The sequence below is a fragment of the Hippocampus bargibanti genome, linkage group LG05 (assembly GCF_051943395.1).
Source record: "Hippocampus bargibanti isolate YZ-2025 linkage group LG05, ASM5194339v1, whole genome shotgun sequence".
NCBI classification, from domain to species: domain Eukaryota; kingdom Metazoa; phylum Chordata; class Actinopteri; order Syngnathiformes; family Syngnathidae; genus Hippocampus; species Hippocampus bargibanti.
This window is the reverse complement of record NC_142738.1, coordinates 7410313-7435757: the sequence shown is the minus strand read 5'-3', so window position 1 is coordinate 7435757 and position 25445 is coordinate 7410313. Positions and strand designations below refer to the sequence as shown.

Genomic DNA, 25445 nt, shown 5'->3' with positions numbered 1-25445 from the left:
GGGAGTGTCTGTACTGCCGAATACGTAGACTTCAGTTATTGATGAGCGGTACTGAATTGGCTTTCTTGCAGTATAGTCTGACAAAATACATTATTACAACCGGAGAGAATACTACATACTGTATGTTACTACAAAAATATTCGTATGTACTGTTGTTCGTAACTCGAATGTTCGTAAGTAGGGGAGTGTCTGTATTGCCGAATATTGAGACTTTAGTGATTGATGAGCGGTACTTAATTGGCTTCATTGCAGTATAGTCTGGCAAAATACATTACAACTGGTGAGAATACTACATACTTCATATGTTACGACAAAAATATCCATATGTACCGTTGTTCGTAACTCGAATGTTCGTAAGTAGGGGAGCATCTATACTGCCGAATATTTACACTCAAGTGATTGAAGAGTGGTACATAATTGGCTTTCTTGCAGTATCGTCTGACTAAATACATTATTAAAACTGGAGAGAATACTACATATGTTACGACAATAAATGTTCATATGTACCGTTGATCGTGACTTGAATGTTCGTAAGTAGAGGAGTGTCTGTATAGGATGGTTTTTGATTTGAGAGTTTTTTTTTTAATAATGTCTTGTGAAAGTCAAAATGAGCCAAAGAAAGAGTAGCATGTGGGAAATAATGTCAGGTGTTTATTATGTACATCACATATGTCAAAGTCAAGGTTCCCGGGGCCAAATCTGGACCACCATGTCCATTTATTCGGCCCGTGAAATCAAATCAAACTTGGAAAATTCCATGATGCTTTCCTAATTCTGAACCACAATTTAAAATCGTCCCACAATGACAGTCATTACTTTGACTTCAAAATTTAAAAAATAGTTATTCATTCATTTGTTGTGCACTCTGTATGTAATATGTGGATGGGATGAAATATTTGAATGACTTCCCCAAATTCATAATGGCCCCCGAAAGGAAACCGTAACTACAATGTGGCCCTCGGCCAAAAAATGAGTTTGACACCCATGATGTACACAAATTAGGATCTTCGGGCAGAAATATTATCCACGTGGAAGAACAAAAATATAAAAAAGTGTGAGAAAAAGGCTTTTGCCCGGTTCCCCTGGTGGCGTTATTCGTTGTAGCGCGACAGCTTGAGTCGGGGGATGATGTTCATGGACTGCAGTTCCTGAAAGAGCAGCTTGCAAGCGTATGGGATGCGTAGAGACGACACGTGACAGGACGACTTGCAGTAGTGACACCTGTGAGAGGTTGAATAGTAAGACGGTTATCGATATTGTTCTTGAGGACCAAAACGATGTACAGTGATACATTGGCTTGCGAACTTAATTGGTTCCCAGACAGAGTGCGTAAGGTGAAAAGTGTGTATCCCAAAAATTAATTTCCCATAGGAAACCATTAAAATGAGAATAATCCGTTCCCAGGTCCCCATAAAACATAATTTTCTACTTTCTAATTTTCTAAGCCTTAAAATTACACTAAATATACCTTATTTTATGTATAATAAATATGCTATGGTATTATAATTGAAGAAATAAACTGTACAGTATAATAAAGTCGTTTTATTTACCTTTGTGATGGTCGTTGATGGCTTGATGGAATGGAGTGGCCATTTTCATCAGCATTAAACACTTGATTAGGAACGTAACCTTTTTCTTTTACCATCTTGAGGAATGATCCCTTGTAGGAGCTTTCTCTGCGATCATTAGACCTAGTTCCTCATCAATTGTGTGCTGTTTAGCTGGGTTGATAGCTTTTTGCATCAAGTGTACAGATGTCTTGTGCGGGTTGTTTGTGGAGCCTGATTGATGGAATATTTTAACCTTGCAGTCTACACTCGGCCTTTGAACTATCAAAGTTGAAACTCACTGTTGTCTCTTTAATGTTTAAACCCTCCCCCGCCTCACTGCTGCGTTCTTGACCAATCACGTGACTTTAACTGATGACTGGGTGTGGGGAATAGAGGACAAAAACAGTTGTCTGCCATTTTGTTGTGGGAACGGGCTCGTTCGCGAACGACATATCACCCATTGAGGCACCTCCGTTTATGAAAAAAGTTTGTATGCCAAGGTAAAGTTCGTATGCCAAAGTAAAATTTTCATAGATGTAACGTTCGTAAACCGAAAAGTACGTAAGCCAAGGGGTTCGTAAACCGAGGTATCACTGTATTTAAAACATGGAAAAACATTCACAATTTAGGACTCTCTATCGCTGTGGGAAACCTGAAAAACTTTGAGGACATGTCCACTTGGACGTGCAGTACTACTAAAAAAAGAAAATGTCTTAACACTTTCAATACCGTAATCTGAAAATGTGATTTTTTTTGTAGATGGTATATCAATCAAGAAATGCATAGATAAATATTTTTTACAGTATATTTATAATATTGATTGTCAATAAAATCTCATCCGGCATTTCGATAAGTTTTATAGATAAAACCATAGATGAAGAGTTTATACATCAGAATACAAACATAGGAAACAATTTTTATGGATATTTATGAACAAACAAACAATATGAAACCGAGCAAATGCCACATGTCACTGGATATCGGAAGAATGGGGATACTAACTTGTACCGACAGCAAATTTGGGAAGAAACTTACTCTCCTTTATTTTCTGAGAGTTAAAAAAAAAAATGGCAGTAATCATGCTACTTATCTAGCTAGCTATCTAGCTTTCTATCGAGACGGACTGTTCAAGAAAAAAATGGACTTAAAAAAATGACATCTTGCTATCTATTTCCTATCTATTAGCTTTCTATTAGCTATCTAGCCAGCTATCTGTTAGCTACCTAGCTGTCTAGCTATCTGGCTGGCTATCTATTAGCTAATCGGTTATCTTGCTGACTAGCTAGCTATTAGCCATCTACCTATCTAGCGAGCTATTAGCTATCTATCTATCTGGCTGACTAGCTAGCTAGCTATTAGCCATCTGCCTATCTAGCTAGCTAGCTATTAGCTATCTATCTGGCTGACTAGCCACCTATCTATTAGCTGTCCAGCTATCTTTCTGTCCATTTGAGTTACTTTCGGGTTGAGTGAACCCGCTCACCCAAAGAAAAACTTATCCTGTGACTGTAAAGTGACCTTGAGAGTTTTGAAAGGCGCTTATAAATGAAATGTGTTGTATGTATTATTTGTACCGTCAGTATCGAAAGGGTTTTAAAACCAAATAGACAACTTACCGGTACACTATACTGTATTTAACTTCGATTCGTTTTGCACTACAGCTATAATTAATCCCAACATATGTAGATCTTACCAGCCAGAGTACCCCAGAAGGCCACACTGCCCGCAGACGTCCACCTCAAAGGCATCGCTGGAGATCATAAGGCGCTCTAGTAGCAACATGCTGGCGCCGTAGCCGATCAGACAATCGCGCTCCATCTCACCCAGACGCAAACCTCCGTCTCGTGAACGACCTTCTGTCGGCTGCCTGAAGACGAACCGTGGAGGGAAATTTTAATTTGTTCTTGATCAGAGTCCCTCGCAAGAGTGGTGGAAAGTAAAAGCTTACCTAGTCAGGACGGCTCGAGGACCACGCGCTCGGGCATGCATCTTGTCTAAAACCATGTGCTTCAGTTTTTGGTAATACACGGGTCCAAAGTAGATGTATGCCTCCAGTGGTTCACTGACGGGATACAATATAAGCATGTTTTATTTATTTATTTATTTTAGTTTGGCACTCAGGGTATAAAAGGGCCACTATCCAAACCCAACAATGGTTTGAAGCAAACAACTAAATCAGAATCAGAATCAGAATACCTTTATTCGTCCCGCAATGGGGAAATTTGCAGTCCACAGCAGCAATTGAAGAGGGATGGGGTTGGGGTGGGAGTGAAAGGATAGAAAACAAGATATTCTAAGCATAACAAAATAACCACACACTAATTATTTTTTCCGGTACAAAGGACTCACGTGAAATAAAAATAAATAAATAAATAAATAAATAAATAAATAAATAATACAATACTACTACTACTACTACTACTAATAATAATAATAATAATACAGTAAAGTCTCGTTATATCGATATTCAAGGGAGTCCGAAAAAATATCGATATAACCGGGACTATCGATATATCAGACCCTGTTTGCATGTAATTTTCTCCATGCGTGCATAGAAATAGTATCGATATAACCGGGACTATCGATATATCCGATATCGATATAACGAGACTTTACTGTAATAATAATAACGCTAATAACATTAATAATAACAATAACAATAATAATAATAATAATAATAATAATAATAATAATAAATAAATAAAGTGCACAAATAAATGAATACAAAAATCTAATGAAAAAAATCCAATAAATACAAAATATAACAAATACTGCAAATTTCCCCATTGTGGGACGAATAAAGGTTTTCTGATTCTGATATACAAAATCGAATAAATACCAAATCAAATAAAATTAAAACAAATCAAATAAATACAAAAAACAAATTTTTGAAAAATGCAAAAATAAATCACATAAAGAAAAAAAAAATCACATAAATAATACATACACACACGTATATGCACACGGACAAACACACACACACACACACAGTACATACCTACATGCATGCACACTTGCACACATTCACACACACCAAATGCACCAAATCCCATTCAAGGGTGGCACAAAACTCCTGAACAAGAAACCAGTTCTGTTCAGTTTTTGTCCACAATAGTTCATTTAGTCCAAACTTCAATATTATTTTGTTACTATTTTTGTTCTGCATTTCACTCCAAAACTGCCCAATTATTTTAGCCATACTCATGTTGCAGTATTGGGGTGGATCAGACCCAGCATCAGTGTATAACTTAAGATGCCTGCCATCGATCGCAATAGATTCATTTTCAAAATTGTGATGTTTATTTACCCGGTGATGCCCGAGGTAACGTAGTCTTTCCCCTGGTAGTTGTATCCATAGCGGATCAGGTCCTCGCACACATCCTTCACTTTGCTTCCCCCGAAAGCCGTCCCGTAGTGGAAGCGTCCATCCAGGACTCCCGCTTTGCCGGCCAGCAGCTCGATAAGCTTCCCCACCTGACACGAAAAGGTTTGTTTATATTAGCGCTTCTGTGTGTAACTCATGTTCCATTCCTTGATACCGTAAGATGCGTGAGATCCGTGCTTCCAAACCTAGAATCAAGACTAATATTTTAAATGATCTCTCACGGCATACTAGTTGGGAATCACTACATTAGGGAACACGTGTAACTCCCAGCTGAGGGTGACTGATTTTGGTAATTTGGCTAAAGGCTGACCCCGCACAACCCTTGACCCCACCACATAAAAGGCCGACACCTACTCTCCTTGTGGGGAGATGTCCTCCGCAGCCCAAACATTGCTGAGCGCTCGCCATGGCGATGGCGGCGGCTAGCAACCATGCTGGCATTGGCAAGTTGAGCAGTAAAAGATCACTGCTGATTTTACAGGGAGAGACGCTCCGTATGTTTTCTGTGAAGGTTTGATAAAACTTGGTGGCGTCTGTCGCCGAGGTAACGGCTATCTGTTTGTGCGGGGGAGTCACACTGCCGTTCAGTCAAAAGGACGTGAGCTCTGGGAGACAATGATAACCTCAGGAGGAGATAATGAGGCTCTTTGTAATCCTAATGGGATATGCACAGATATAATTTTGAATGCAAAAATCTCTCACAAATTGCAGGATGTTTTTCTTGTGTGTTTAAACTTCTTTCAATGACAATTTCCTTCAAAAAAAAAAAAAAATCTCGGGGGTGTCCCCCACAAACTAGTACCAAGTCCATCGTCGATTGCAGTAACAGGTCGATCATGGAGGATTGTTGCTTTAAAAATAGCCCTTCGATTGGGCACCCCTGAACTGTCCTCCATTCAAGTGCAATGACAATGTGACCTATAAGAATCAAATTCCCGGATTTTTCCAGTTGCGAGCTATTGATTGGTGTTCAGAGACAAACGACTGATGTACTTTAAAAGTTTTTTTTTTAAATACCAAGAGTCAGAGGAACAAATACAAAATTTGATTAACTCAGCTTTCCTTACATTTCATGCTAGCTATTGCGTAACCAAGCAATTGACAGCCTCGCATGGCGATTCATTGAATTTCATTTATTTTTACACATCAATGCTTCTGATGTATCCTGGCGTTTCTTGACTTCATGTTTCACAGCTAAAATGCAAAATGTTTCTGTAAAGTGTCTTTTTGTTCTTCGAAAAAATTGCTTTGCAAATAATGTGTGTATCATTTATTAGCGCACCCTTTGCACCCTGCCCATCACCTTTTCCATCTGGCAGGTGCTACCGATCCATGCGCACCGAATCTAGCAGACATTTAAACAGCTTCCTCTCCCGTCGCCATTAACTTTCTAAACAATAACCCCAAATATAACTGTATTGTGGCTCTTTGCACATTTTGCACAACCCTATGGAACAGCATCTCGTTATAATTGTTGTAGCTCTATCTCTGGACTCACTTGTCTGCTTGATACTTTGCATATTGTCTCACAGTTGTTCCTGAGAGGTACCACTTACATTAAGGAATATGATTCCATTAGATTAGCCTTTATTCATGTCGTCCATACTTATTTGTCATGTCTTTTATGATGATACTAGTGCAGCGTGTTCTGCCGGAGACACATTCCTTGTGTGTTTTACATTATTTGGTCAATAAAGATGATTCTGATTGTGATGGTAGTACATGGCGGTGCTCAGTTTTTGGTGAAGTTTCAACCTTGCCCAAAATTGTACATTGGAATGCGCCATACTTTCTCACATTGGAGTAAGGTCATAATTACAGTCAATATTTGCATGGAAAACACTTGTGAGCCATAAATTAACAGCAATCACACATTCCCACGCTGCTATGCCAACTAGTTAACTGCACACCGTTCGTAACCTTGGAACTGACAATGTTGGCAAAGTGAGGAGTAATGGATGCTGAAAATAGCATACCGTCATTCGGGAAGGATAGCCATGTGGGTTCATGATGATGTCGGGACAAATGCCTGTGTCACAGAAAGGCATATCCTCTTGGGGGACGATGAGGCCACAGACACCTGAAATAGACAAATGTTTTGTTACTATTGTAAAATATGGATGAGAAGGTTTCTTCAGCCGTCATCTGTACAAAAGTGAAGGTTTCGGACGTTTCGCCTCCTATCGATGGACCACTCCTGTACGACTGAGAGCTTACACAGACGTATTGTAAAATATGATGTATTTTCCGGGGTATAAGACGCACCATCAATAAGTGAAAAAAATGTCCCAAAGTAATATATAAATATATTAAAAAAAATCCAAATACAGGTAACATCCGAGTTGCGACTGGCGCGATTTACGACCACCCGTACTTACGACCCCAACCGCCAGACCCTTTTTTTTTAATACTAGGCCTGGCACCGTAACGCGCAAGCAGTCGGCAACGCGTACTACAATATTGGCCAGCCAGCATGTCACACACTCGCACAGCAATCTACTGTGTAACTACACTCAGTACAGTAATTATACAATGTAGATACTGTCTCGGCAAAATCTCCTGTAATACTGTATACTGCTTTTTTCCTTCGGCGTCCACCTGAGTCCGACCTCTTCTGGCCGTTAGCAGGGAGAGTGATTTTTCAACAGCTGTATTCTTTACATATGAGTGTTTTCTTTAACCCGCTATATAAAATCCAAATATAAAATATAAATCGATACTATGACATATAAAATGATAAAAATGACACTAAAAGGTAAGTATAAAATTTATACATGAACTGTACAGTAAACAGTTTTGTATACATTACAGGTACAGTAATACAGTAATAAAAATTGAGAATATAAAATCATAAAAATGACACAAAAAGGTAAGTATAACATTTATAAATGAACTGTACAGTAAACAGTTTTGTATACATTACAGGTACAGTTATATTGACATTGTATACTATCGTGTAGTGTAAATGTCACGTCGGCCATTTTGAATGGATTTTGACTTACGACCATTTGAGTTACGACCGTTTTGTCGGAACGGAACCCGGTTGTAACTCGGATGTTATCTGTATAGGGTAAACCACATTATAAGGCGCTGGGGTTCCGCACTACTTTTTCTACAGGGGTAAATGGAATCGGTGGCTGTTGAGAGTAGTTGTGAGACCTGTGGTGGCTCAATATGACTTCACATATAAGTCTTGTGCATTTTCTGGGACACTACATTTGAGTCCGGACACATCAAAATGACACGGAAGGACTTCTTTAATCAATTGCAAACATGTATGCTTTCCTCTTCAGTACTATTTGAATCATATTCATAACTGGATGAGTAACAAGAAAGCATCTTCTCCGAATCTGAAGCCATTGTTTTGATTCTAGAGCAAGGCAAAACGTCCTGCCGTGGTGTCACGAACAAGGGGGCGGGACCTTCTGAAACTCGCCATTTTCGGGGTCATTTTGAAGTAGTTTTGGGACACTTTAACTCATTTTTATTGGTGTCTTGCATTTGACTTAAAATATCAGCTTGCGTGTTTTGGGTATTTTAGATGCTGTAAAACGTTTTTCTGATGTCAGTTAGGAAACAAAAAAAAATGGTGTCGGTTGTCATTTAATTTGTATGGCTTTTGAATGCACCTTATCCACTGGAAATATGGTACTAGTACAGCTTTGTTGTTGCCAGATGTTTATCCATTCACTGTGTTTATGTTCATTTTTTGGTTACTTATTTTGCCAGATTTTTTGTGCTGAATTTTGGTCATATATTTTGAATTTAACAGTGCTGCAGGGGTTCCAATTCTATCTTTTTCTTAGTGTGGACTTCTGCTGGATCATTTCCTCCCTCATGTGGACAGACGGGGCTCGCCTTTATGATTCGTCAAGCAGCCCCGTAGACGAGACTTTAAGTGGGAGTGCAAATGTTTGCGTAGAGGGGGCCACACGGTACTCTTGCCTGGCCAGGACAAACAGATTTTAGTCCCATTTGCAAATGAAAAAACAGAGAATGAAGGAAAACAGAGAATGAGAAGCAAGAACAGGAAATGGAGAAAAGGTGCTTAAACTCGACAGTGAGAGCAGGATTACACATGACCAACCCTCAACTCAACTCAAAGGAAGTGGAGGAGATATTGAAACCTGTACACATGGGGGGGAAAAAAAACGTTTTGTTTTGGGGGGGGGGGGGGGGGGCATGTCACTGACTGCTAACGTTGGACAGGATGTTGACCGCCAACAAGCGCTGCGTTTTACTGGAAAGTCGTCCAGCAGCAGGAAGCTGCAGTGTGAATGGGAGCGGGAGGAAAGCCAACATAGTCAAAGGGAGTGAAGGGAGGGAAGTAAACGTGTCGAGGAAAAATATAGAAAGTGGGGTAAAATACTGAGGAAGGTGAACGGTGAGGACCGGGCAGAGGTTCCCATGGCAGACGTGCTCTGTGTTGTTTGTTTTGTGTGAAAGTGGATGATAAAAGAGGCATGAAATCAGAAGAGAAAAGCGAGACAACAGCGAGGGTCCAGCGCCCTTCATCACAGCACTTACAGCTCCATGCTGGCTGCTTGCACAATGGAGAACCCCCCCCCCCCCCTTCTCTTTCTCACTACGTCCAACACACACAACCTACAGCTGTGTGTGTGTGTGTATGTGTGTGTGTGAACGGTAAATAATTAACTTATTCTGCTCTGTTGACCTGGACTTATAGGACCAGTCATGAGAAGCTGGAGGACACTCACATTTGCGATTTAATTAAATATCAAAACTACATAAAAGGAACGAGACTACCACCAACTGGAATATTGAAAAATGGGATAAATACCATCATCGTTGCTAACAAATGGGAGATTTGTTGATTTGAGTGATTCATTCTAATGAACGGATTATTTTGAAGGCAAATTTTATTTATTTAAATGTACAGTGAGACCTCAACTTACAAACTTTTTATCTTACAAACTTTTCGTCTTACAAACGTCAAATGTATGAAAATTAAACCTTATAATAAGCACTATTTTCATAATACACACCCACCGCGGCTGGCGGAGTGATCTTCGGTGGAAGCACACGACCGAACAGTACCAACAGTCCTTATGGAAGGTGACTCTCCTTCCATAAGCCATCAACGACCATCAAAAAGGTAAATAAGACTTTATTTTACAGCACAGTTTATTTCTTTAATTACAGTCCTCATGTAATGCGCCTCTCTTTCCAAACAGCAATTCCCTTTGACCTTCGACCTCCAACGCCATTCCATCAAGCCATAAATGACCATCACAAATGTAAATAAAGTGACTTTATGATACAATGCTGTGTATTTCTTTCATTGGCATCTGGAAGAAATTGTGTTTGATGGAAATAATGTGATTGCCTTTTGCTTTTCCTCTACGCAAAAGAAAATGTGGTTTCAAATCACAGATCACTTTTTTAAACAACAACAAAGAATAATGATTTTTTTTTTTCTTGACTTCATGGTAGTTTTTGCTACTGACACTCTCCTCTACAGTAAGTGACCACCTTGACCACCCCCCACCCCACCCGGACTAACCCTTCGCTGACCCCGCGCTCTCCGTCATGATGCAAGACAGGAGACATTGTCCTGTTCTGAACTGACGGCCCTGTGGCCACCGCCTTAATGAAGAAAGTAAATTATGTGCGGCGCCAGTTAGCTTTTTTTGATTAAAACATCATAGAGGCACCTCTATAGGGGAGGTTCCGGCTGCCAACAATGAAGGTTGTAAACACTTTTTTTGGGGCGGGTGGGGGGGGGGGGTCAGAATACTGTTGGGGTGTCATAAATTTGCATAGTCTGGCACAGGACAAAGAGCTAATTAATTGCAAAAGAGCTCTTGAGTGATGAGGACACATGTGGTAGTGAGAAGGAGTGTGTGTGTGGGGGGGGGGGGGTGTGGAGCAAGGGATTCAACGACCTGTGGAGTTGTCCTCGTACAACAAGTTTCCCACCTTTCTGTCCGTGCCGACTGCTGAACTTGTCCCCGATCTCGGGCCTCCTGGTTTGCCTGAGAAGAATCTTGATGAGGAAGGCGTCTTCCGCGTTGGACGAGATCATCACCTTCTCAATGTATGAGTCTGTTGAGCCCTTGTAGCTGCGATGGGAGAGGGTAACTTATTATCCAGCTATCCACTCATCCATTTTCCAAAGCGCTTCATCCTCATTAGGGTCGCGGGGGTGCTGGAGCCTGACCCGGGCTCTCGTAGAGAGACTGCAGCTCTCCATAACCCTCGCAAGGATAAGCAAATGGATGGATGGCTTAGGCTCACCTGATGGGCACTTCTTTGTATTGAGGCTGTCCTGGCTGGGTGCTGCCCTCCAGTGGTGTCTGAGTGACGGTCGGCATGGATTTGTTTACCAGCACCTGCTTGTTTTCAACTCGCTCACCTGCAGCACAACATCGGAGCACAAATTCAACAATGGCTCACTGGATAGTTAAATACGGCGAATCATTTTGGGCAACATCCGGTGCTTCAGCTATTCACCTGGGGAGCAGATCCCATCAGCGTCCAGAATGTTGTGTCTCCAGATGGGCTTTCTGGTGGCAGCATCAAGCATGGGGCCCAATACCTTATCAAAGGTTTGGTTGGTGTAACGTCGGAGGGTGCACTTGGCGTTTTTGTACACCAGACAACGACCAAAGCCTAGAGGGACTGGAGTTATTAGTACTGGCAGTTGGTGAAGGCTAGCAATAGCATTAACCCTCATATTACGTGACGGGTCAAATTGACTCGTTTCCGTTTTGGTGTTGACTAAAACCACCGGATACGCTTTCCTTTTCCTTTCTTCAAATCAGTTCTAAAATATCTCGATGGGATAGAAAATACGTTGTCTTTCTTTTCAAGTATGTTTAAGACATCTCAGAAACACAAAACAGTTATTTGACTGTTTTGTGTGCATTTTTACATACGGGTAAAATGACCCACAACATAATCAATGTGATCTTTTTTTTCACCATAATATGAGGGTTAAAGGCACTGACTTAGTTTCATGATATTAAAATAAATATGGCAGCTGTCAAATTTCCTTACTTCAGGGTTGTCAAATAAAGACTGCAGTTACCTTATTTTCCGATGTATAAGGCACACCGGAGTATAAGGCGCACCTTCAATGAATTTTGATATTAAAATAAATTGACAGCTATCACATTTCCTTACCTCATAGGGATATCAAATAAAGACTGTGCACTTATCATATTTTCCAGTGTATAAGGCGCAACCCCAATGAATGGTGTGTTTTCAAACTTTTTCCATATATAAGGCACACCAGACTATAAGGCGCACCATCAATGAATTTGATATTAAAATAAATTCACAGCTACCAAATGTCCTTCATTTATAAGGAGTTAGGGTTATCAATTAAAGTTGTGCAGTTACCACAATGTACGGTATATAAGTTGCAATGAATAGTATATTGTCAAACTTTTTCCATGTATAAGGCACACCGGAGTATAAGGCGCACCTTCAATGAATTAGGGTTATCAAACAAAGATTGTGCAGTTACTGGATTTTACGGCCCCAATGAATGGTGTACTGTATTTTCTGACTTTTACCATATATATATTTTATATATTTTTTTTGCTCTTTTGACTTCAAGATGGCGCCGCGAGAGTGGCTGCCTTACCAGCAGCTCATGTATTTTGTTTTTCTACTTTCATTCTTTTCATCACTTTGCTGCTGTGAACTGTAAATTTCTCCACTGTGAGACTAATAAAGGCATATCCAATCCAATCTATACAAGGCACACTGGAATATAAGGCACACCTTCAATGAATTTGATGTTAAAATTAATTGACAGCTATCACATTTGCTTACCTCATAAGGAGTTAGGGTTATCAAACAAAAATTGTTCAGCTACCACATTTTACGGTGTATAAGGTGTTATAAAAAGCACCACCAATGAATAGTGTATTTTCAAACTTTGTCCATATACACCGGACTATAAGGTGCATCTTCAATGAATGAAAAATGTTTTCCAAATATGTAATATAAATAGATAAGTTTTCCAAATATAAGGCGATACAGTTGAGGCTGGGGTTGCGCACGACTTCTAAAGGGGGAAAAGGCTGCTGACAGTAGTTGCGAGAATAGTTGTGGCTCAATATTACTTCACATATAAGGCGCACCTGCATATAAGGCGCAGGGGCATCTTTTGAAGAAAATCAAGGCTTTTGGGTGCGCCTTATAATCCGGAAAATACGTTTGTTTGTTTTTTGATAGACGATGGCCTTCCGGTGTTAATTGGTCAACGATCCCCCTCACCTCTATCCAACGATGCTTTATTGAGAACCAGCGCGTCCTCGATGTCGTAGCCGCTGTAGCTCATCACGGCCACGGTAGCGTTCTGACCAGCGGGAAGCTTCTCAAAGTCGATCAGCTCAATGGTCTTGGTTTTGACCATAGGCTTTTGAGGGTATGCCAGCAAGTACATCAGCGTGTCAATGCGGTTCCTCTGATTGTAGCCGATCGTACCTAAAGACAGGAATTCGAAGAGCAGAGATTCATTTAAAAATACAGTGATACCTCGGTTTACGAACCCCTTGGCTTACGAACTTTTCAGTTTACGAACGTTACATTTATGAAAAATTTTACCTTGGCATACGAACTTTACTTTGGCATATGAACTTTTTTCATACACGGAGCTGCCTCTGTATAAGCTCTCAGTCGTACAGGAGTGGTCCATCGATGAAAAGGTTTCTTCAGTCGTCATCTGTACTTCTTTGAAGGTGTCGGAAGTTTCACTTCTTATCCAATAAACTTCGTCAGCAAACTGAAGTCTTACTGGTAGTTTAGGCGCTATATATATATGTCCCTACTGTCCAGACATGGCGGTGCCGGACTCTGCTATGATAGGTCCCTGCTCTCAGTTTGGGGGAGCAGAGGACTACTCCCTGCAGCTCCACTGATTGTTCCTATTGTTCTGACTAACGACTGGCCTGATTGCCCCACTTTCACCGGTATTATCTCATCAGTATTACTAATCCTATTTTGCCTAAGTAGGCTGTTGTACGAACAATCCAAATTGAACCTCACCCCACCATATCGGTAGCAGAGTCCGGCACCGCCATGTCTGGACAGTAGGGAGATATATATATATATATATATATATATATATATATATATATATATATATATATATATATATATATATATACATACATACATATATATATACATATATATATATATATATATATATATATATATATATATATATATATATATATATATATATATATATACATACATATATATATATATATATATATATATATATATATATATATATATATATATATACACACATACATATATATATACATACATATATATATATATACATATATATATATATATATATATATATATATATATATATATATATATATATATATATATATATGGTGGGGTGAGGTTCAATTTGGATTGTTCGTACAACAGCCTACTTAGGCAAAATATATATATATATATAAAGGGCCTAAAGTATCAGTAAGACTAGTTTGCTGACGAAGTTTCTTGGATAAGAAGCGAAACGTCCGACACCTTCAAAGAAGTACAGATGACGGCTGAAGAAGCCTTTTCATCGATTCCTCATCAAGTGTTTAATGCTGATGACCGGCCACTCCATTCCATCAAGCCATCAACGACCATCACAAAGGTAAATAAAACAACTTTATTATACAGTACAGTTTATTTCTTTAATTATAATACCATAGCATTTTTATTGTACATAAAAGGAAAATTAGAAAGTAGAAAAGTATGTTTTATGGCGACCTGGGAATGTATTATTCTCATTTTAATGGTTTCTAATGGAAAATTAATTTTGGGATACACACTTTTCGCCTTACACACTCTGTCTGGGAACCAATTAAGTTTGTAAGCCAAGGTATCACTGAATATTGTTTTTTTTTTTTTTTTTTTTTGGGGGGGGGGGGGGGTCAGTTTTACTTGGCTAGTGAGGCAAAACTGGTTGAGTTATGGCATAATTAATGGGCCTTGCCGCGATTTTTGTCACATGCTATTACTTGACAATTGAGTCGGTGGGCCGCACATGCAGGATTTGCACATGTATAGACTTGTGAAAACAGAGCCGGTTGACGATATTTGGCCAAATATAGTTCCAGTCTGTTTTTTTTTTGTTTTGTTTTTGTAAAGATGGGGGGTTAAAGAGTTGCAGTGGGGGTTACGAATGTTAGCAGGGCCATTTGGGGAAGTTGTGGTTACCAAGGAGCCACTAGTGTGCATTCTGTGCTCTTTCGCAGCTGAGTACACCGACCCCCCCGCCCCACACCACCACCACCACTTTGAGCACAGCCAAAGCAGACACAATGGATTGCTAATGACACTCGGGCTGATTGGCAGGGAAAGGGCCTCCGCACACACACGGTACAATGGAGGACCTACGCAAGCGTCCTAATGTTTGATGTCCGTGCGCATACACTCACACGCAAACACGTATACGAAATGGAAAGGGAAGAAAGGCACATGAAAAAAAAAACACTTAAATGATTGTACTGTGCCATTTACAGAGATTTTTCCATTTTGTTGCGCTTTTGAAAGATGTTGAAAGTGTTTGGGTGACATTAACTCAATCACTGCCATTCACATATTTATTGGGGAATTGATATGACGTCGAGCGCCATTCCTGAATTATTTCGGGTTTTGTTTTTTCTTGTTTGGGTGCCGATAAAGCACTGGCAATATTTTTTACCTTCCACAAGGGGGCAAAATTTCCCTTTTTTATCATGTTAGCACTTTGTTCCAGCTTCAGCTGTTGTTAAAGCGCGATATAAACCAATATGTATGTATTGCATTGTACTTTGGACAGCCACCCTCATTTCAAGCTCATATAACTCCAGATCCATATAATTTAGGATTTAACTATTTTTTTCTGATGAAACAAGAGAGACTAAAGTTTCCTACACTGAATTGCATGTTTATGAGGTCCTAAAACTCAATATTCTGTGGGTCCTGGAATTCAAGTGATAATGAGAAAAACCCTGGTACTGGGGTGTACACATTTTTGCACATCGTCTGGCAATGAATGAGTTAAGGTAGCCAAAATTCATTTGTCAAAAGTAGTGAATGGTCAAAACAAAAATATTAAAGTATAACCTAATATATAGGTTTATAATTAGGATAAAACGAACACTTTGTGGCACTCTCTAATTTGAATATTGTATTATGGGCTTTGCTGTAAAAGACAGTTCAAAAAAATGCATGCCATGATGCACTGCGCTAATAATTTGGTATTTGTTTGAATTTTGTTACTAGGCAAATTCACAAGTGGTATACTTAGTAGTAATTCTGTAAAATATACATAGCTTAAAACAACTGTATAATGGGAGAATTGAATTAATGGAAGACCCTAAGCACGGCCAATGAAAGGCACCAGATTTAGGAGTTTACAATTGTGTTTGATTGATATTAACACACTCTCCACCTCAATTTTTTTGGTTTGAGGCCTGGGGCCAATCTCAAGAGGGGGCGGGTGTTTGAAGAGGAAATGGGAATTTTCCCGACCTGACAACTGACATGACTTGCCCGAATGTGTTACTCTTACCCATGGCCTGCTTGCCCATAGCGCACTGGTAAGTGTTCCTGGGCGACTGGTTGTGGTGGGGGTAGGGAATGAGGCCGGCGCATACCCCCAGAAGCGTAAAGGGCTCGATTTCCAAGTGGGTTGTGTCTCTACAAGGGAAAATATCATTAAAACATACAATGCTGATGAGTTTGGAATTGCATTTGGCATAATGGTGCTCGTTTATGTCAGTATTGATATATAAACATGAGTTGCAGTGGCTGACCGTCAAGGCCTGCAAAGCTTTCTCTGCTGGCCTAAAAATATCTGAATCACAGACTGATGATCATTATATTTTGTTCATGAATTCGTATTAAATAATTCCAAATTGTCTTTCAGCTTCCTTTCATTACTTTCCACCTGTTGCACTGCCCTCAGAAGCATTTAACCAATCCCATTTCAGCCATCATTTATTACCAGGGAGAGAATTCTACCTGGACGCCTTCACAATCAGTTCTGCTGGCCCTGTTGCATCAAATGTGTTGATCAAACTGTTGCTTTAACCAATCAGATTTCAAGTTGCCAACCCAAAACGGGTACCAGCGCCTTCTTGCAAGCGCTGCTCAACATCAGTTTGCAAAAACCGCTCGTATCACTAGCCGCGAGTGACAAAAGCATACTGGCCAGAGCTAGCACACTGCATTGCCAGCGAGCTGCATAAGCAAATATATTGTGTTCATTTCATAGCAGTTTTGTCAACCCACAATGGCTGAAGGAGGAGAAGAAATGGATTTGGTTGCAGATATACTATTGAAGCCATTTTCAAGACGGACTTTTCAAGAAAAGGTGAACAGAAACGGTGGACTAGAAAAAAATTATATTTCATTTTTATCAGGTTATTATTGATGCGTCACCATACTTCATCAATCATCTTCTCTGCGGTGTGAAATAGCGACTTCCGACCCAGTGTGAAAGCGTGACCTATGACCCCATGTCCTGAATCCACAGTATTTCTTTCTTCACAAGTTATTTCCTGGATAACGGTACCCTCTAGTACAGTACAGGGCGTGTAGTAAATCACACCGCATTTTTTCACAGTGGCAGCTGTGGATTGATTCAGACATAGCACTACTGAAGGCCTAGGAGTGACATGCACGGCCCGCCACTGTGTCTATGTGACATGCAATCTAAAATAATGTGATGTCATTTGATGTGTTGTATCCTGTACAATAACCATTTTACGTAATTTGTAGATGGAGCTTTTTGTGTCTGTTTTTTATTGTAGTTACAGATGCTCCCCAACTTACGAATGAGATACTCCGAACGGTCGTCGAGAGGTGAATTTGTTCAAAAGTTGCTTCAGTGCTATATTTTGTATGGAGTGTATGTTTATGGCGTGTATAAGTATGTTTAAAGTTTATATGAGTATGTTTAAGCCTTGTATAATAACTTGTATTGTTAGTACTGAAAAAAAAAACATTTAATAAAATATATACTGGAGAGAATACTACATACGTCACAACAAAAATGTTCGTATCTACCGTTGTTCGTAACTTGAATGTTTGTGGGGAAGTGTCTTTATTTTGTTGTTGCTGCAAGCCGTCATACCAGCTTCGCCCTGTCAATCATAAATTGGTAAACACCACTCACTTGTCTATCATGTGCTCGTAAAGTGCGATTTGACAGTCGTTCTCCTCGTTGACGTCCAAGTACTCCACCAAACCTTCGTGAAGGAAGTCCTCAAAGGATCTGAGGTGGATAAAATATATATATCAGACAAGCACCAGTCAAGCGACAGCTGGGATCTTGAGAAATGGCAGGTATTAATTACCTGTAGCCTTGCGACAAATCCTCAATGTGTTTGTTTTTGACCATGGGTTGACCCTTTTTCACGATAATATACGGCCTTCAAAGGGAACAAACATGCAGACTTGACCTTTATCATGACTTACTCATCAATTCAATCCGAGACCAGACGTACCTGCAGAGGCGTCCTCCATCGGATGAGATGTACACGCAACGGTCGGCCATATTGGTGGAGATGGACACAAACTCGTTGATGAATCCAGCCCTGCGCATCAGCCTGAACGTGCTAACAAGCTTTGGATGGTCGCGAATGACACCGAGAATGTTTCCTGGAGACAAGGGCAGGGAATTACATCAAATATATTGTCTTTGTCCTACGAAAAAGTTTGACAAATTAGATTTTGGGGTGACATTTTTGGATGAACACAGAATGCATCATAACCTTCACAGGACCTTCTTTAAGTATATGAATGCCAGTTTTGAGTCCAACTAATTATTCAATGTTTTGATAATGTTTGGGATAACAGCTAACTGACTCTGTGAAAGAGGATGTGTTGCTTCAAAAAAAGTGTCATTTAACTCCTAATTGAAAAGTGTGACAAGGAGCGCCATTTCCGAATTTGTTCGGGTTTGGTTATTTCGTGCGAGGTGTGCCGATAAATCGCTGGTCAGACCTCTGGCGCCCATGTTACAGCTTCAGCTGTTGTTAAAGTGCGTTATAAATCAATAGGTAAGTATTGTATTTTGTACAGCCGCCTCCATTTTAAAGGCATGTAACTCCAGACCCGTATAACTTAGGAATTAACCTTTTTTTCTGATGAATGAAGAGAGTCTAAGGTTTCAAACACTGTATTGAATGTTTATGTCGTTCTAAAACTCAATATTCTGTGGGTCCTGAAATTTGAGTGACAATGACAAAAACCTGGCACTGGTGTGGACACATTTCTGCACAATGTCTGGCAGTGAATGAGTTAACTGAAAATGAACAAACTTAAGTCAGGTGCAAGAAGTAGCAAACTCAAGATGGAAGTACAGTTTGTATATTCACTCATTTACTGCCAGATGTGCAAAAATGTGTCCACTCCAGTGCCAGGGTCTACAGAATATTGAGTTTTAGGACTAAATAAACATTTAGTACAGCGTTAGAAACCTTAGATTCTCTTCTTTCATCAGAAAAAAAAGAGTTAATTCCTAAATTATATGGGTCTGGAGTTACAGTATATGAGCTTGAAATGAGGGCAGCTGTCCAAAATACAATGCAACAGCTGAACCTGAATGAGTTAAAACCAGTTATCCATCGCAGAGTAAAAAAAAGAGTAAAAAGGCTTGAAAACAAAGTCAATAAATAAAAACTGCAGCATGTATGCCATCATTACTTCATTTGCTTTTGGAAATTAATGGTGTAAACTGAGAAGAGATTTTAAAGGTTTGACGTGGGTTGTTCACGTTTGTAACCATAATTGCAATTTGTATGAGGTTCACAATATGAGCAAAAGTACCCGTTCTTTCTGAGGTTCTCTTCATATCTCATCAAACAGGCCAGTCAGTGGAGAACAGAGTAGATTGTGTGTGTGTGTGTGTGTGTGTGTGTGTGTGTGTGTGTGTGTGTGTGTGTGTGTGTGTGTGTGTGTGTGTGTGTGTGTGTGTGTGTGTGTGTGTGTGTGTGTGTGTGTGTGTGTGTGTGTGTGTGCGTACGTACGTGTCCGCACACGCACAAGCATATTTATATGCACATCCAACACATTTGAACACCTGCTGCTTGTAGTTAATTAAATATGAAATCAGCTAACGACATGTGACAGTTATCACTAACCACACAAACACGGAGTAATTAAAGCGCGGTTAACTGCTGCTGTGAAATGAATGACACGTTATAGGAAAAAGGAATATTTCCCTTATGTACTCACACGGAGGATTAAGACTTTGCTCCAGAGTGATCTAAAGAAGTTTCCCAACCTTTAATGAGCAAAGGCACGTTATTTTACACGAGAAAAAAGGACATCAAAATATCCTGAAATTGTTAGGTTCTCAGCTAAATGTATTCATATGCATTCATTTGGTGTGTATTTGAATAAAAAGCTATTCTGTTGTATGAATCGCAACAGGTGTATAGTTTGTTAGTCCTGCCATCGAATAAACGATAAGCCTGTCACTGATGTACATGAATAAAGAGAAATTATTTGCTTCAAATCCTTTTCAACGGCACACATGTTGATCGCACAGTGGTCCAAAACAAAATAGCATCTCATGCTGTTGCTTAGCGCATGCATGTAGTGAATGTTTTACCGTTGAGGAAGACGAGGAAAACGCTGGGGTAAGAGAGCTCCTCTCCACACAGCAGGTTGACGTCCTCCACACCCAGGTTGAAGGCTAGCTTGATGATGGGTCCGTCTTCCATGTCTGTGGTGATGTGCGTCATCAGAGCCAAGTTCTTGACCAAACCGCAGGCCTACCGCAAGTTGACAAGACATCGCATATGTCAAACCAAGCTTTCCAACTGAAATTAACGATTCACTGCCATTCACAAATTTACTTGGGAATTGAAAATATGACGTAGAGCGCCATTCCTGATTTGTTCGGGTTTTGTTTTTCCTTGTTTGGGTGCCGATAAAGCACTGGCCTTGGCCTCTGACAATGTTTTTTCCCTTCCACAAGGGCGAACCATGTCCCATTTTTCCATGTTAGCGCTTTGCCCCAGCTTCAGCTGTGGTGAAAGCGCTATATAAACCAATATGCATGTATTGCATTGTATTTTGGACAGCCTCCCTCATTTCAAGCTCATATAACTCCAGACCCACATAATTCAGGAATTAACTCTTTTTTTTCTGATGAAAGAAGAGAGTCTAAGGTTTCTTATGCTGAACTGAATATGTAGGTGGTCCTAAAACTCAATATTCTGTGAGTCCTGGAATTCAAGTGACAATGACTAAAACCCTGGCACTGAAGTGGACACATTTTTGCACATCCTCTGGCAATGAGTTAATTGAAATGTCATTAACTCGTTCGCTACCATTCCTGAATTTATTTGGAATTCAAAAGCATGACGTGGAGTGTCATTCCCAAATTTGTTCGGTTTTGTTTTTTTCTTGCAGCGGTGGTGCCGATAAATCACTGGTCAGACCTTTGGCAATGTTTTTCCCTCCCATGAGCATTTGCCTTTTGTACAGCAAACCCCATTTTAAGTTCAGATAACTCCAAACCCATGTAATTGAGGAATTAACTTTTTTTCTGATGAAAGAAGACAGTCTAAGGTTGCTTACACTGCATTGCATTTTCATGTAGTCCAAAAACTCAATATTCTCTGAGTCCTGCAATTTAAGTGATAATGACAAAAACCCTGGCACTGGAGTGGACACATTTTGTACATCGTCTAGCAGTGAATGAGTTAAAAGGTTACAACCCAGAAAAAAACACCACTTTACGTTTTAAAATCAAAGACAGAACATGCTTCGGTAACAGGAGCTCTTCCTTACTCATGCAAAAGTATGTAAATCAAGGTACCGCTTTACTTTGAGCATACAAACTAATGAGGAGTGTATGAGCGAACTCACCTCGCCTTCAGGTGTGTCGGACGGGCACAGCATGCCCCACTGCGAGGGCTGTAGCGAGCGCGGGCCGCTGACTTTGCGGGTCTTCTCAAACTGCGATGAAATCCGGGTCATCATACCCAGAGCTGAAATGTAGGAGAGTCGCGACAACACCTGCGTAACACCCTGTCGGTCCATCTTGAACCTTTTCAATGACCAATTCCCCTATGACAAGAAAAATATATGACATTGTTAAAAATCACTTTAATGGGTGTTTAACTCATTCACTGCCAGATGATTTGCAAAAATGTGTCCACTCCAGTGTCAGGGTTTTTTGTCATTGTCACTGAAATTACAGAACCCACAGAATATTGAGTTTTAAGACTACATAAACATTCAATGCAGTCTAAAAAACCTTAGACTCTCTTTTTTCATTAAAAAAAATGTATTTCCTAAATTTCATGGGTCTGGAGTTATATGAGCTTGAAATGAGGGTGGCTGTCCAAAATACAATGCAATACATACATATTGGTTTATATCAGGCTTGAACAACAGCTGAAGCTAGACAAAAGTGCTAACATCGACAAAAAGCAAATGCTTCCCCTTCGTGGAAGGGAAAAAACATTGCCAGAGGTCTGACCAGCTTTATCGGACCCCCCGTCGCAAGAAAAACTAAAACCTGAATAAATTTGGGAATGGCAGTGAAGGAGTTAACCCTTTTACGCCGAGCGTGTTCATATGAACAGAGATAAATTCATTAAAAGTCAAAGTCAAAGTCAGCTTTATTGTCAAATTTATTGTCAAATATGCTAATATGCATGACATACAGCACAGAAAAAAATCAAAATCAAATCAAAACAAAGTATCAAATGGGTGCAAATGGAGTACAGTGAGACCTCAACTTACAAACACCTTATCTTACAAACATTTCGTCTTACAAACATCAAATTTCTGAAAATTAAACCTTATAATAAGCACTATTTTCATAATACACACCCACCACGGCTGATGGAGTGATCTTCGGCGGAAGCACACGACTCTCCTTCCATAAGCATCAACGACCATCAAAAAGGTAAATAAAACTTTATTTTACAGCACAGTTTATTTCTTTAATTACAGTCCTCATGTAATGTGCCTCTCTTTCCAAACATCAATTCCCTTTGACCTTCGACCTCCAACGCCATTCAATCAAGCCATCAATGACCATCACAAATGTAAATAAAGTGACTTTATGATACAATGCAGTGTATTTCTTTCATTACAATACAATATCACATTTATTATACATAGAATAAGGTATGTTGTGTGTAGTTTTAAGGCTTATTTAGTTGAAAAGTATATTTTATGGAAACCCGGGAACGGATTGTTCCCATTTTAATGGTTTCCTATGGGAATTTTTTTTGTTGAGATACACACTTTTCGCCTTACACACTCTTTCTGGGAACCAATTAAGTTCGTGAGTTGAGGTCTCACTGTATATAATAATAATAACAATAATAATAATAATAATTATTATTATTATTATTATTATTATTATTAAATTTTGAAAATGAATTTATCTGTGTTCATATGAACACGCTCGGCGTAAATGAATCATTTTCTCCAGTGCTTGTCACTGGTCATGAGCCAATTGAATGGCGACTGTAGCGCAAAAAAAAAAAAAAAAAAATCACAGAAAGGACGATTAGGGTCTTTAAGTTGACTATTGATTCATAGTTGAGGTCTAAAGCCCATGTGACTAAGCCAAATAACAAATCAATAAGTTGTTTTAGTCAGTAATGACACATTTGCACATGGAGGTGCAGATACATGCACACAGAGGGGCGCAGTCAGGTTTAAGTCCCCCACTGGGTAGCAAAAAGAGAACATGCGCGCACACACACACACACACACACACACACACACACACACACACACACACACACACACACACACACACACACACACACACACACACACACACACACACACACACACACACACACAGACACCTACGGTGGAAATGGCGTTGATCATGCCGTTGGTGATCTGGTCCTGTCTCATGTGCTTGACCACATCAAACTGCGCCGCCCTCTGTTTGGGGATGATCTGATCAGCAATCTTCTTCAGCTCAGAGTTGAACTTCTTGAACAGGTCTTCAAAGAGCAGGGACAGAAGCTGTGAGAGGCCAAAAGTATATGCGCGTCAGTTTTGCTGCAAATGCATCCTGAGAAGTCAGTCTGTGTGATTTTACAATTATAGACGTTAAATTTTCCCATTGTGGGACTATTAAAGGCTTTCTGAAAAAGATTAGACGGAATAATAAGTTATCATATTTAAAGGTTTCATGCTGTTATATGCTTAGTCAACATGTGTGACTAAAATACACAATTGAAGCACTGACAACCTGGGATCAATCAGGTCAACAGACACAGCAAGTTAAAACTGTCATCTTCATCGAGGAGACCTGGCCTTGGACCTGGCAGAATTTAAAACTTGGGATACACCTTTATCACCGAAGCAATTTACGACTTAAAACTCATTCACAAGAAGAGCTCATTACAAATTTATCAGTTCATGGAAGAGACAATGTTTTATTGCTTACAGATGTTCGCGCTCAGAACGTTTCAGGGGCGTGGTATTCTAATCAAGAAAACTATGTTTTACTAATGTATCACTTCAATTTGCATATACTCTGAATAAATAGCTTGGCAGAGGGCTGCAGAATTCAGGCGTCTGTCATAAATGGCTACGTCTCCTGCCGGCAGTAAAGACAATCTTTCTGGGTCCGGGTGTCAGTGTCCGATCGAACATCTCTGACACTTTCTGATTGTAAACAACAAAAGCCCTTGTTTTTGTGTACGTCTTGATAAACAGGCTTGAAATTAATCAAGAAACGAAGCTTCCATTGCGTAGCCAGCCCAATTAGTTGAATGTCAGGGAAGCATAATTGGAGAGTGAGAAGATTGTTGGAGTAAGCCCCTTTCTGAAAGAGTACTCCTTCCCAGCTCCTGCTCCAGGTTGGGGTGGCTAGGGGAGGGAAATTAAAGGCGTTAAGACAGCAATAATGACATTATCAGAGCAGGGGCCTGCGGATTAGCTCAATCGCTCCAGTCAAGGCAGTACGTCTATTGTCAGCGTGCTGAAAAATCCCCACCGTTCTGCAGCTTTGGGATTTCGGTGCCACCGCATATCTCCAGCCTGACAAAGGCAGGCTGCAAATACAAGCAGAGTTGGTGGGGGTGAGGAAAACAAAAAGGGGAAAAGCAAAGCCGGCAAGGGGGAAATAATGAGTGTTATTAAAAGGAGGAGGCAGGAACAAAAAGATATAGGTGAGCTTTGAAGCGATTCCCGTGTAAATGTTATTCTTCTCTGAAAATCTTCAAAACACCAAAGACAAATCAAAATACACACAGAGAAGATCACAGCGGTTGTTGTTTGATGTTCCTTTGTCTCTCATAGCTTTTAATGTGTCTATTTTGTCAATCAATTGTGAGGTTTGTTGTCTTTTGATGACGTTTAGGTCGGGTGATCGTGATAGAAGTAATGTCCAAATAATAAATGAGCGTCAACGCCGATGCGTATGTGGAACTGCCGCAGCTTGGAATTGAAGCGGATTTATGTGGGACAGGAGATGTGAGACAATCTCTTTTCGTCAATCGATGCTACAGCTTCGTATGGGTGTCCAA

At 40.0% G+C, this 25445-nt stretch overlaps 1 protein-coding gene across 2 annotated transcripts in view; it reads right to left on the bottom strand.

Annotated features, from left to right (window-relative positions):
* Positions 1 to 158: 158 nt before the first annotated feature.
* polr3b (polymerase (RNA) III (DNA directed) polypeptide B) overlaps positions 159 to 25445 on the bottom strand; it is a 39699-nt gene continuing 14412 nt past the window's right edge. For both annotated transcript variants that reach the window (XM_088996051.1, XM_088996050.1), the window contains 16 exons: positions 23773 to 23934; positions 21802 to 22002; positions 20537 to 20699; positions 18426 to 18579; positions 18276 to 18350; positions 18095 to 18193; positions 16487 to 16614; positions 13186 to 13395; positions 11410 to 11568; positions 11194 to 11311; positions 10876 to 11018; positions 6912 to 7015; positions 4858 to 5024; positions 3499 to 3612; positions 3244 to 3417; positions 159 to 1221 (listed from right to left, as the gene is read on the bottom strand). In XM_088996051.1, coding sequence (XP_088852177.1) covers positions 1092 to 1221; positions 3244 to 3417; positions 3499 to 3612; positions 4858 to 5024; positions 6912 to 7015; positions 10876 to 11018; positions 11194 to 11311; positions 11410 to 11568; positions 13186 to 13395; positions 16487 to 16614; positions 18095 to 18193; positions 18276 to 18350; positions 18426 to 18579; positions 20537 to 20699; positions 21802 to 22002; positions 23773 to 23934 — 2301 coding nt within the window. In that variant the 3' untranslated portion in view covers positions 159 to 1091. The remainder of the gene's footprint in view (positions 1222 to 3243; positions 3418 to 3498; positions 3613 to 4857; positions 5025 to 6911; positions 7016 to 10875; positions 11019 to 11193; positions 11312 to 11409; positions 11569 to 13185; positions 13396 to 16486; positions 16615 to 18094; positions 18194 to 18275; positions 18351 to 18425; positions 18580 to 20536; positions 20700 to 21801; positions 22003 to 23772; positions 23935 to 25445) is intronic.